This window comes from Mobula birostris, chromosome 3 (genome assembly GCF_030028105.1).
Source record: "Mobula birostris isolate sMobBir1 chromosome 3, sMobBir1.hap1, whole genome shotgun sequence".
NCBI lineage: Eukaryota > Metazoa > Chordata > Chondrichthyes > Myliobatiformes > Myliobatidae > Mobula > Mobula birostris.
The window spans coordinates 1,505,014-1,517,281 of record NC_092372.1 but is presented as its reverse complement, the minus strand read 5'-3'; the positions used below and the strand labels follow the sequence as shown (position 1 = coordinate 1,517,281).

General features: G+C 44.1%; 1 protein-coding gene across 1 annotated transcript in view; it reads left to right on the top strand.

Moving 5' to 3' along the window:
* The window catches only part of LOC140194833 (uncharacterized), a 73,082-nt gene that overhangs the window by 21,166 nt on the left and 39,648 nt on the right, over window positions 1-12,268 (top strand). The window contains 1 exon segment of the mRNA XM_072252106.1: window positions 2,072-3,780. Within this exon segment, the coding sequence (XP_072108207.1) occupies window positions 2,479-3,780 (1,302 nt within the window). The 5' untranslated portion in view covers window positions 2,072-2,478.

Below are 12,268 nucleotides of genomic sequence, written 5' to 3'. Positions count from 1 at the left end.
CTAGGAAAGTTGACGAGGTAAAGTGGTGGATGTTGTCTCTTTGGACTTCAGTAAGGCCTTTGACAAGGTTCCACATGGAAGGTTAGTTAGGAAGGTTCAATCATTAGGCATTAATATGGAAGTAGTAAAACGGATTCAGCAGTGGCCGGATGGGAGATGCCAGAGAGTAGTGGTGGATAACTCTGTGTGTCAGATTGGAGGACGGTGTGTAGCGGTGTGCCTCAGGAATCTGCACTGGGTCCAATGTTGTTTGTCATATATATTAATGATCTGGATGATGGGATGGTAAATTGGATTAGTAAGTATGCAGATGATACTAAGATAGGTGGCGTTGTGGATAATGAAGTAGGTTTTCAAAGCTTGCAGAGAAATTTAGACCAGTTAGAGGAGTGGGCTGAAAGATGGCAGATGGAGTTTAATGCTGAAAAATGTGAGGTGCTACATTTTGGTAGGACTAATCAAAATAGGACATACATGGTAAATGGTAGGGCATTGAAGAATGCTGTAGAACAGAGGGATCTAGGAATAATGGTGCATAGTTCCCTGAAGGTGGAATCTCATGTTGATAGGGTAGTGAAGAAAGCTTTTGGTATGCTGGCCTTTATAAATCAGAGTATTGAGTATCGGAGTTGGGATGTAATGTTGAAATTGTATAAGGCATTGGTAAGGCCAAATTTGGAGTATTGTGTACAGTTCTGGTCACCGAATTATAGGAAAGATGTCAATAAAATTGAGAGAGTACAGAGGAGGTTTACTAAAATGTTGCCTGGGTTTCATCTCCTAAGTTACAGAAAAAAGTTGAACAAGTTAGGTCTTTATTCTTTGGAGCGTAGAAGGTTGAGAGGGGACTTGATAGAGGTGTTTAAAATTATGAGGGGCATTGATAGAGTTGACATGGATAGGCTTTTTCCATTGAGAATGGGGGAGATTCAAACAAAAGGACATGAGTTGAGAGTTAAAGGGCAAAAGTTTAGGGGTAACATGAGGGGGAACTTCTTTACTCAGAGAGTGGTGGCTGTGTGGAACAAGCTTCCAGCAGAAGTGGTTGAGCCAGGTTTGATGTTGTCGTTTAAAGTTAAATTGGATAGATATATGGACAGGAAGGGAATGGAGGATTATGGACTGAGTGCAGGTCGGTGGGACTAGGTGAGAGTAGGAGTTCGGCACGGACTGGAATGGCCGAGATGGCCTGTTTCCGTGTTGTAATTGTTATATAGTTATATAAGTCAGAACTTTATTCCTTGGAATGTAGGAAGACTGAGGGGAGATCTGATTGTGACAGAGGGCATATTTAGGGTAAATGCAAGCTGGCTTTCTCCACTGAGATTGGGTGGGACTACAACCAGAGGCCATGGGTTAAGGGTGAAAGGTGAAATCTTAAGGGGAACATGAGGGGAAACATCTTCACACAGATGGTCATCCGGGTGTGGAATGAGCAGCCAGCACAAGTGGAGCATGCGAGCTTGATTTCAACATTTAAGAGGTTCGTGTAGGTACCTGTGGTAGGGATATGGGAGTAGAAAGCTTAAATAGTTCAGAACAAATGAGATGCCCCAAACCCCTGTTTCTGTGTTGTAATTTTCTATGACTGTAACAAGAACCTGAAATAATACAAAAATTCACACTGGAGCGTAGAAGAATGAGGGGAGGTTTGATAGAGGTATATAAAATTATGATGGGTATAGATAGAGTGAATGCAAGCAGGCTTTTTCCACTGAGGCAAGGGGAGAAAAAAACCAGAGGACATGGGTTAAGGGTGAGGGGGGAAAAGTTTAAAGGGAACATTAGCGGGGGCTTCTTCACACAGAGAGTGGTGGGAGTATGGAATGAGCTGCCAGACGAGGTGGTAAATGCGGGTTCTTTTTTAACATTTAAGAATAAATTGGACAGATAGATGGATGGGAGGTGTATGGAGGGATATGGTCCGTGTGCAGGTCAGTGGGACTAGGCAGAAAATGGTTCGGCGCAGCCAAGAAGGGCCAAAAGGCCTGTTTCTGTGCTGTAGTTTCTATGGCTTTCTATGAAATGTTGTCCTACATCCACTGATGGATTTTTAAAATCATTTTTACAGGTTAAAAACGAGAAGGAATTTGTCTCCAGGGATCTCAAACACGGCACACCAGTTTTGCTGTCTCTGTCTAGATATTTAAGAAGTGGAGCAAGGGATTCAATCAACCATCCTTCCTGCTCAGACTGTGGGGAGGGATTCACTTGATCATTTGACCAACTGGCATGCCCATCATTTTACACAGGGGAAAGGCCATTCACCTGCTCAGACTGTGGGAATGGATTCACTCGGTCATCTCAATTGAAGGTACATCAGCAAGTTCACACTGGGCAAGGCCATTCATCTCTTCTGTGTGTGAGAAAGGATTCAGTCAGTCATCCCACCTGTGGACACACCAGTTAGTTCACACCAGGCAGAGGCTGGTCATCTGCTGAATTTCTGGGAAAGGATTCACTTGGTCACCTGACTTAATGGCACACCAGCGAGTTCACACTGGGGAGCGGCCATTCACCTGCTCAGACTGTGGGAAAGGATTCACTTTGTCATCTCACTTACTGACACACCAGCGAGTTCACACTGGGGAGAAGCCGTTCACCTGCTCAGTCTGTGAGAAGAGATTCACTCACTCTTCCACCCTACAGAGACACCATCGACTTCACACTGGGGAGAAGCTGTTCACCTGCTCAGTCTGTGGGAAAAGATTCACTGATTCATCCACCCTACAGGGTCACCAGCGAGTTCATACTCGGGAGAAGCCATTCACCTGCTCAGTCTGTGGGAAGAGATTCACTGAGTCATCCAACCTACAGAGACACCAGCGAGTTCACACTGGGGAGAGGCCGTTCACTTGCTCAGTCTGTGGGAAGAGTTTCACTGAGTCATCTGACCTACTGGTACATCAGCGAGTTCACACTGGGGAGAAGCCGTTCACCTGCTCAGTCTGTGGGAAGGGATTCACACTGTCCTCAAACCTACAGAGACACCAGCGAGTTCACACTGGGAAGTGGCCATTCACCTGCTCAGAATGTGGGAAAGGATTCACTCAGTCATCCCACCTACTGGCACACCAGTTAGTTCACACCGGGGAGTGGCCATTCACCTGCTCAGAATGTGGGAAGGGATTCACTCGGTCATCCCACCTACAGATTCATCAGCAAGTTCACACTGGAGAGTGGCCGTTCACCTGCTCAGAATGTGGGAAGGGATTCACTCGGTCATCCCACCTGCAGAGTCACCAGCGAATTCACACTGGGGAGAAGCCGTTCACCTGCTCAGTCTGTGGGAAGGGATTTACACTGTCATCCACCCTACAGAGTCATCAGCGAGTTCACACTGGGGAGAGGCCGTTCACCTGCTCAGACTGTGGGAAAGGATTCGCTCAGTCATCTGTCCTACTGAGACATCAGTCAGTTCACAGTGGGGAGTGGCCATTCACCTGCTCAGAATGTGGGAAAGAATTCACCCAGTCATCCCAACTACTGGCACACCAGTCAGTTCACACAGGGGAGTGGCCGTTCACCTGTTCAGAATGTGGGAAAGGATTCACTTGGTCATCTGATCTGCTGAAACACCAGCGAGTTCACACTGGGGAGAAGCCGTTCACCTGCTCAGAATGTGGGAAGAGATTCACTCAGTCATCCAACCTACAGAGACATCAGCGAGTTCACACTAGGGAGAAGCCGTTCACTTGCTCAGAATGTGGGAAAGGATTTACTGAGTCATCCCAACTACTGGCACACCAGTCAGTTCACAATGGGGAGTGGCCGTTGTTATGAATCCCTAGGTTTCGTTTGCTGTTGGGGTGTGTGTGTGTGTGTGTGTGTGTGTGTGTGTGTGTGTGTGTGTGTGTGTGAGAGAGAGAGAGAGAGATATTAAGAAGGTGAATCAGTCTGACTTGCAGCTTGTTTACGTCGCTCGCAGCTTGCATTGGACACGCTGGAGGCAGGAAGCATGTTCCCGCTGATGGGTGAATCCAGAACCAGAGGCCACAGTTTAAGAATAAGGGGTAGGCCATTTAGAACGGAGTTGAGGAAAAACTTTTTCACCCAGAGAGTGGTGGATGTATGGAATGCTCTGCCCCAGAAGGCTGTGGAGGCCAAGTCTCTGGATGCTTTCAAGAAAGAGATGGATAGAGCTCTTAAAGATAGCGGAATCGAAGGTTATGGGGATAAGGCAGGAACTGGATACTGATTGTGGCTGATCAGCCATGATCACAGTGAATGGTGGTGCTGGCTCGAAAGGCCGAATGGCCTACTCCTGCACCTATTGTCTATTGTTTCTAAAGCGTTACAGTTCGTAACAGAATTGGGGCCTGCGTCCGGGATATGAACAAATTTGGGAGCATATTGATTGATTAATTATCGATTTCATTGGGGAAATCCTTTTTGGTTTATTTGTGTGTGGAAAATCAGCAGCAATGGATATTGATAGATTTCTGCAAGTGCCAACTTCTGAGGCATTCGAGGACGCCAAAAGGATTGAGTTGTTGAGTATTGCTAAAAAGTTAAAACTTGCTAAGGTGAAATCGACAATGAGGAGGTCACAGATGCAGAGGATAATAGCTGAGCATTATATATCTGAGGATGTGTTTAAAGTGGAAGAGTTGGAGCTGTTTCCTGAGAGTAAAGGGGTAGAAGGGTGGGTTGGCAAGTTTGCAGACGACACAAAGGTTGGTGGTGTTGTAGATAGTGTAGAGGATTGTCAAGTATTGCAGAGAGACATTGATAGGATGCAGAAGTGGGCTGAGAAGTGGCAGATGGAGTTTATCCCAGAGAAGTGTGAGGTGGTACACTTTGGAAGGACAAACTCCAAGGCAGAGTACAAAGTAAATGGCAGGATACTTGATAGTGTGGAGGAGCAGAGGGACCTGGGGGTGCATGTCCACAGATCCCTGAAAGTTGCCTCACAGGTGGATAGGGTAGTTAAGAAAGCTTATGGGGTGTTAGCTTTCATAAATTGAGGGATAGAGTTTAAGAGTCACGATGTAATGATGCAGCTCTATAAAACTCTGGTTAGGCCACACTTGGAGTACTGTGTCCAGTTCTGGTCGCCTCACTATAGGAAGGATGTGGAAGCATTGGAAAGGGTACAGAGGAGATTTACCAGGATGCTTCCTGGTTTAGAGAGTATGCATTATGATCAAAGATTAAGGGAGCTAGGGCTTTACTCTTTGGAGAGAAGGAGGATGAAAGGAGACATGATAGAGGTGTACAAGATAATGAGAGGAATAGATAGAGTGGATCGCCAGTGCCTCTTCCCCAGGGCACCACTGCTCAATACAAGAGGACATGGCTTTAAGATAAGGGTTGGGAAGTTCAAGGGGGATATTAGAGGAGGGTTTTTTACTCAGAGAGTGGTTGGTGCGTGGAATGCACTGCCTGAGTCAGTGGTGGAGGCAGATACACTAGTGAAGTTTAAGAGACTACTGGACAAGTATATGGAGGAATTTAAGTTTGGGGCTTATATGGGAGGCAAGGTTTGAGGGTCGGCACAACATTGTGGGCCAAAGGGCCTGTACTGTGCTGTACTGTTCTATGTCTATGTCTAAACCTAGTGAGCTTGAGCTCCAGTAAAAGTTAGAAAAATTAAAGATGGAGGATGCAGCAAGACAAAGGCAGTATGAGGATAGATGAAGGCAGTTTAAGGCTGAAGAGACAGAAAAGCAGAAAGAAGAGGCAGAAAAGCAGAGGGAAGAGACAGTAAAGTGGAGAGAAGAAGCAGACAGAGACTGGTCGAGTTAGAAAAGATAGAGAGATTGCAGAAAAGGGGTCTAGCTTTAGACCTTGGTGATAAGTTTGAGGCCAGTTGGGAAGTTAAATTGGTACCTCCATTTGATTAGGCAGAGGTTGATAAATACTTTGCATTTTGAGAAGTTTGCTCAGAGTTTAAAGTGGCCAAAAGAGGGTTGGCCTTTTCACTTACAAAGTGTAATTAACGGGAAGGCTCAGCAAGCGTATTCTGCTTTGACAGTTGATGAAGCAGCTGATTATGACATAGTGAAACAGACTGTGCTCACAGCTTATGAGTTGGTCCCAGAAGCATACAGGCAAAAGTTTTGAAATTTGAGGAAACCTGTGAACCAGACTTATATGGAATTTGCTTATGAGAAGTTTGTGTGTTTTGTCCAATGGTGCACATCTAAAAATGTAAATGATGATTTTAACATGGAAAATCCTGGCCTGCTGCGTTCACCAGCAACTTTTATGTGTGTTGATGATTTTAACAGCTTGAAAGAGTTGGTTTTAATTGAAGAATTCAAAAGGTGCATCCCTGATGATATAAAGACGTATTTAGATGAAAAGGTTGCTGCCACTTTGCGGGAGTTTGCTAGATTAGCAGATGAGTTTACTTTAACTCACAAGATTGTTTACCCCAAAAAAGAGCTTCCAGAAGAGTAGCAGGGATACCCAGGGTAAACCAGAAATTAAAGCTGGGACGAGTGACAAGAGTAAGGATGAAGGGAAGCAGTTGAAGGAGAAATATTCTGGTCTTACTTGTTACTATTGTAAGAAAGCTGGTCATATGATGGCTAATTGTTCTGTCCTGAAGGAATAAAAGGAAAAGGAGACAGTCCCAAATGCCTGTGATCAGTATGTTGAAGCACCTATAAACCCACAGGGTTCTGAACATTCTGTTGAGGCTCAGTTAAGGACTGAGCGGTCTGACCGAATTAAGAAGGGATTCGATCATTTTATGTTAGATGGGTTTGTATTAGTAAAGGAAGGGTCAACCCCAGTACCAGTGAAAATTCTTCGAGATACTGGGGCTTCTCAGTCACTTATATGAGACAGCATTCTAAGTTTGGTGATGAGATGAACATTGGTGAGATAAATCTTGTTAAAGGCATTGGAGGCAGCATGGTTTCTGTGCCGCTGCACAAGGTAACTTTACAGTCAGGGCTGGTTTTGATCGGATTATGCTCCAGTTTACTGGTGGAAGATGTTACTTTGCTGTTGGGAAATGACCTGGCAGATGGTAAACAACAGGAATTCTGCAGATGCTGGAAATTCAAGCAACACATATCAAAGTTGCTGGTGAACGCAGCAGGCCAGGCAGCATCTGTAGGAAGAGGTTCAGATGCTGCCTGGCCTGCTGCGTTCACCAGCAACTTTGATGGCAGATGGTAAGCTTGTTTTTGCAGTGCAGTTGACAACTAAGCCTGGCATTGTTGACCCACAGATGGATTTTTACATTTATTCTTCCTGCACAGTAACTCGAAGTCTGGCTAAGAAGCCTGCCGACGTAGACGGTTCTGTGCAGCATGATTCTGATACCCATGACAGCCAAAATTGGGATTCAGGTTATGAAAAGTCAGAGACTTTTCTGCCTTCATTGTTTCAACAGGATTCAGGTAGTAAGTCTGGTGAGAAAGATTTATCCCTGTCCAGGAAGGAGTTTATAGTAGAACAGAACCGAGACCCTGAGATTGAAGCTTTAAAAGAAACAGCTCTCTCAGATGATGAGATTAAGAAAGTGCCAGTAGGGTATTATCTCAAGGATGGAGTGTTAATGAGGAAGTGGAGGCCATCTGCTATACCTGCGAGTGCAGAATGGGCAATTGTTCACCAAGTTGTAGTTCCTAAAGTTTATAGGACTGAACTTTTAAATTTGGCCCACAGTATGCCCTTAGGTGGCCATTTTGGAGTGAATAAAACTGTAAACAGGTTTATGAAAGAATTTTACTGGCCTAATTTGAGGAAAGTTGTTGTGACTTTTTGCAGAACCTGTCACACTTGTCAATTTGTGGGTAAACCTAATCAGGTCACCCCAGTGGCTCCACTCCAGCCTATACCTGCATTCGGTGAACCCTTTTCCAAAGTTATAGTGGATTGTGTTGGCCCATTGCCAAAGACTAAAGCTGGCCATCAGTATTTGCTAACTATTGTGTACTGTATCCAGATTCCCAGAGGCAATACCTCTCAGAAATATTAAAGCTAAAACTGTGGCGAAGGGCTCTTACCAAATTTTTTACTTTATTTGGATTGCCTAAAGAATTCCAGTCTGATCAAAGAAGTAATTTTACATCTGGATTAGTCCAGCAGGTAGTTTAGAAACATAGAAAATAGGTGCAGGAGTAGGCCATTTGGCCCTTCGAGCCTGCACCACCATTTATTATGATCATGGCTGATCATCCAACTCAGAACCCTGCACCAGCCTTCCCTCCATACCCCCTGATCCCCGTAGCCACAAGGGCCATATCTAACTCCCTCTTAAATATAGCCAATGAACTGGCCTCAACTGTTTCCTGTGGCAGAGAATTCCACAGATTCACCACTCTCTGTGTGAAGAAGTTTTTCCTAATCTCGGTCCTAAAAGGCTTCCCCTTTATCCTCAAACTGTGACCCCTCGTTCTGGACTTCCCCAACATCGGGAACAATCTTTCTGCATCTAGCCTGTCCAATCCCTTTAGGATTTTATACGTTTCAATCAGATCCCCCCCTCAATCTTCTAAATTCCAATGAGTACAAGCCCAGTTCATCCAGTCTTTCTTCATATGAAAGTCCTGCCATCCCAGGAATCAATCTGGTGAACCTTCTTTGTACTCCCTCAATGGCAAGGATGTCTTTCCTCAGACTAGGGGACCAAAACTGCACACAATACTCCAGGTGTGGTCTCACCAAGGCCTTGTACCTCCCTGCTCCTGTACTCGAATCCTCTCGCTATAAATGCCAGCATACCATTCGCCTTTTTCACCGCCTGCTGTACCTGCATGCCCACTTTCAATGACTGGTGTATAATGACACCCAGGTCTCGTTGCACCTCCCCTTTTCCTAATCGGCCACCATTCAGATAATAATCTTGTTTTCCTATTTTTGCCACCAAAGTGGATAACTTCATATTTATCCACATTAAATTGCATCTACCATGAATTTGCCCACTCACCCAACCTATCCAAGTCACCCTGCATCCTCTTAGCATCCTCCTCACAGCTAACGCTGCCGCCCAGCTTCGTGTCATCCGCAAACTTGGAGATGCTGCATTTAATTCCCTCATCCAAGTCATTAATATATATTGTAAACAACTGGGGTCCCAGCACTGAGCCTTGCGGTACCCCACTAGTCACTGCCTGCCATTCTGAAAAGGTCCCGTTTATTCCCACTCTTTGCTTCCTGTCTGCTAACCAATTCTCTATCCACATCAATGAACTGGGAGCTAAACAAATTGGAAAAGACTGGGATGAAGGAATACATTTGCTTTTGTTCATAGTAAGAGAGTCGGTACAGGAATCACTGGGTTTTAGTCCATTTGAACTCGTAGTTGGTCATAGAGTGAGGGGACCTTTGACCTTCTTAAAGTAACAGTGGATTGATGGGGATGTACATGTTAACTTGTTAGACTATATTTTGAAGTTCAAAAATAAACTACACCAGGCCTGTAGTCTAGCGAGACAAAACTTAAAGATTTCTCAAAACAAAATGAAGTGTTGGTTTGATAAGTAGGCTTGCGAAAGAAAATTCCAGGTGGGGGATAATGTGCTTGCCTTATTTCCAATGTTAACGAATCCACTTCAGGTGAAATTCAATGGACCGTATGAAATAGTCTCTCAAACTATTGATGTGAATTATGTTATTAAAACACCCGACTGACGTAAACTAACACAGGTGGTACACATAAATATGATAAAGCCTTATTTTGACAAGCAGGCATCATCTGTGAGTGTTGTTGTCAAAGCATATGAATCTGGCAACCCTGAGAATGAAACAATTGACTCATCTGAGACTTTTCACAAGCCAAACATGGTCCCAGTTAGGCTAATGAATTTGATTGTTCTAGAACACATTGGTAACAAGTTGGCTCATCTGCAGCCAAAGCAACAACAGTTGAAGGAATTAATTTTGCAGTTTAAAGATTTATTTCCCAATGTTCCCAAGCAAACCATGGTCGCAGTACATGCCGTAGATATTGGTCAAGCCAAACCGATTAAACAACACCCATATCGCATGAACGCAGAAAAGTGTAAATTGGCTGAGCAAGAAGTTGAATGTATGCTGAAAAATGATATTATTAGGCCTTCAACATCAGATTGGAGCTCACCCTGCGTTATTGTACCCAAACCTGATGGTAGTGTTAGATTTTGCACTGATTATAGGAAGGTAAATGCGGTAACAAAGACAGATGCCTATCCTATCCCTCGGGTGGATGATTGCATCGACGAGGTTGGAAAAGATAAATTTATTACAAAGATTGATATGTTGAAAGGGTATTGGTGTGTTCCATTGACAGACAGAGGTAGCGAAATTTCTGCATTTGTGACACCATCTGGGTTGTATGAATACAATATTTTGCCATTTGGAATGAAAAATCCTCCAGGAACATTCCAGAGAATGATTGATTCTGTAATTTGAGGATTAGAACACACAATGCCTATATTGATGACTTAGTCACAGGGAGTGACACTTGGGAAGAGCATATCTCTGCAGTAGAAAAGCTGTTTGACAGGCTTTCCCAGGTCAACCTTACAGTTAACTTTGGCTATGTTCACAATAGACCGGATAATTTTGAAAACGTCGGTTTTGCGTAAAAACGATAGGTGTCCACACCGGGCATTTTTGAAAATACCTCCGTCCACATTAAAACGGGTATTTGGGGGAATCTCCTACTGGGCATGTGCAGGACACACAGAAAACAAGCAAAGAGGAAACGGTATACTTGGTGCGCGTTTGTCCAGTTACAGACTAGAAAAACTTAAAAGGAAATTGCCAAACGAAAGACTTGGTGCGTGTTTGTCCAGAAACATTCCCTACAGCCATAATCTCTTCACCGATGAAAGGGACGACAGCTACAACTAAATGCAATAAGGCTTGTTACAGGGCAAAAGTGAAAATTGCTGTTACCTCATTTGTTTGCCTTTACTTTTGCCATGTCTTTGTGTATTATTTTGCTGTATTTAACATGTGCAATAAAACAAGTTACTGGGCAAAAGTAACAATTACATCTACTGAATGCTTGCACAAGCGATACATTGATTAAGACCATAAGACAAAGGAGCAGGTCGGCCATTCAGCCCATCGAGTCTGCTCCACCATTTTATCATGAACTGATCCATTCTCCCATTTAGTCCCACTCTTCTGCCTTCTCACCATAACCTTTGATGCCCTGGCTACTCAGATACCTATCAATCTCTGCCTTAAATACACCCAATGACTTGGCCTCCCACTGCTGCCCGTGGCAACAAATTCCATAGATTCATCACCCTCTGACTAAAAAAATTTCTTTGCATTTCTGTTCTGAATGGGTGCCCTTCAATCCTTAAGTTATGCCCTCTCGTACTAGACTCCCCCATCATGGAAAACAACTTTGCCACATCTACTCTGTACATGCCTTTCAACATTCAAAATGTTTCAATGAGGTCTCCCCTCATTCTTCTAAACTCTAAGCAATACAGTCCAAGAGTGGACAAACGTTCCTCATATGTTAACCCTCTCATTCCCGGAATCATTCTAGTGAATCTTCTCTGTACCCTCTCCAAAGTCAGCAAATCCTTTCTTAAATAAGGATACCAAAACCTCCCACAGTACTCCAAGTGAGGTCTCACCAGCGCCTTATAGAGCCTCAACATCACATCCCTGCTCCTATACTCTACTCCTCTAGAAATGAATGCCAACATTGCATTTGCCTTCTGCACTACCGACTCAACCTGGAGGTTAACCTTAAGGGTATCCTGTATGAGGACTCCCAAGTCCCGTTGCATCTCAGAACATTGAATTCTTTCCCCATTTAAATAATAGTCTGCCCGTTTATTTCTTCTGCCAAAGTGCATAACCATACACTTTCCAACATTGTATTTCATTTGCCACTTCTTTGCCCATTCTTCCAATCTATACAAGTCTCTCTGCAGACTGTCCACTTCCTCAGCACTACCGGCCCCTCCACCTATCTTCGTATCGTCAACAAACTTAGCCACAAAGCCATCTATTCCATAATCCAAATCGTTGATGTACAATGTAAAAAGCAGCGGCCCCAACACGGACCCCTGTGGAACACCACTGGTAACCGACAGCCAACCAGAATAGGATCCCTTTATTCCCACTCTCTGTTTCCTGCCAATCAGCCAATGTTCTATCCACATATGTAACTTTCCCATAATTCCATGGGCTCTTATCTTGTTAAGTAGCCTCATGTGTGGCACCCTGTCAAAGGCCTTCTGAAAATCCAAATATACAACATCCACAGCATCTCCTTGTCTAGCCTACTGGTAATTTCCTCAAAAAATTGTAATAGGTTTGTCAGGCAGGATTTTCCTTTAAGGAATCCATGCTG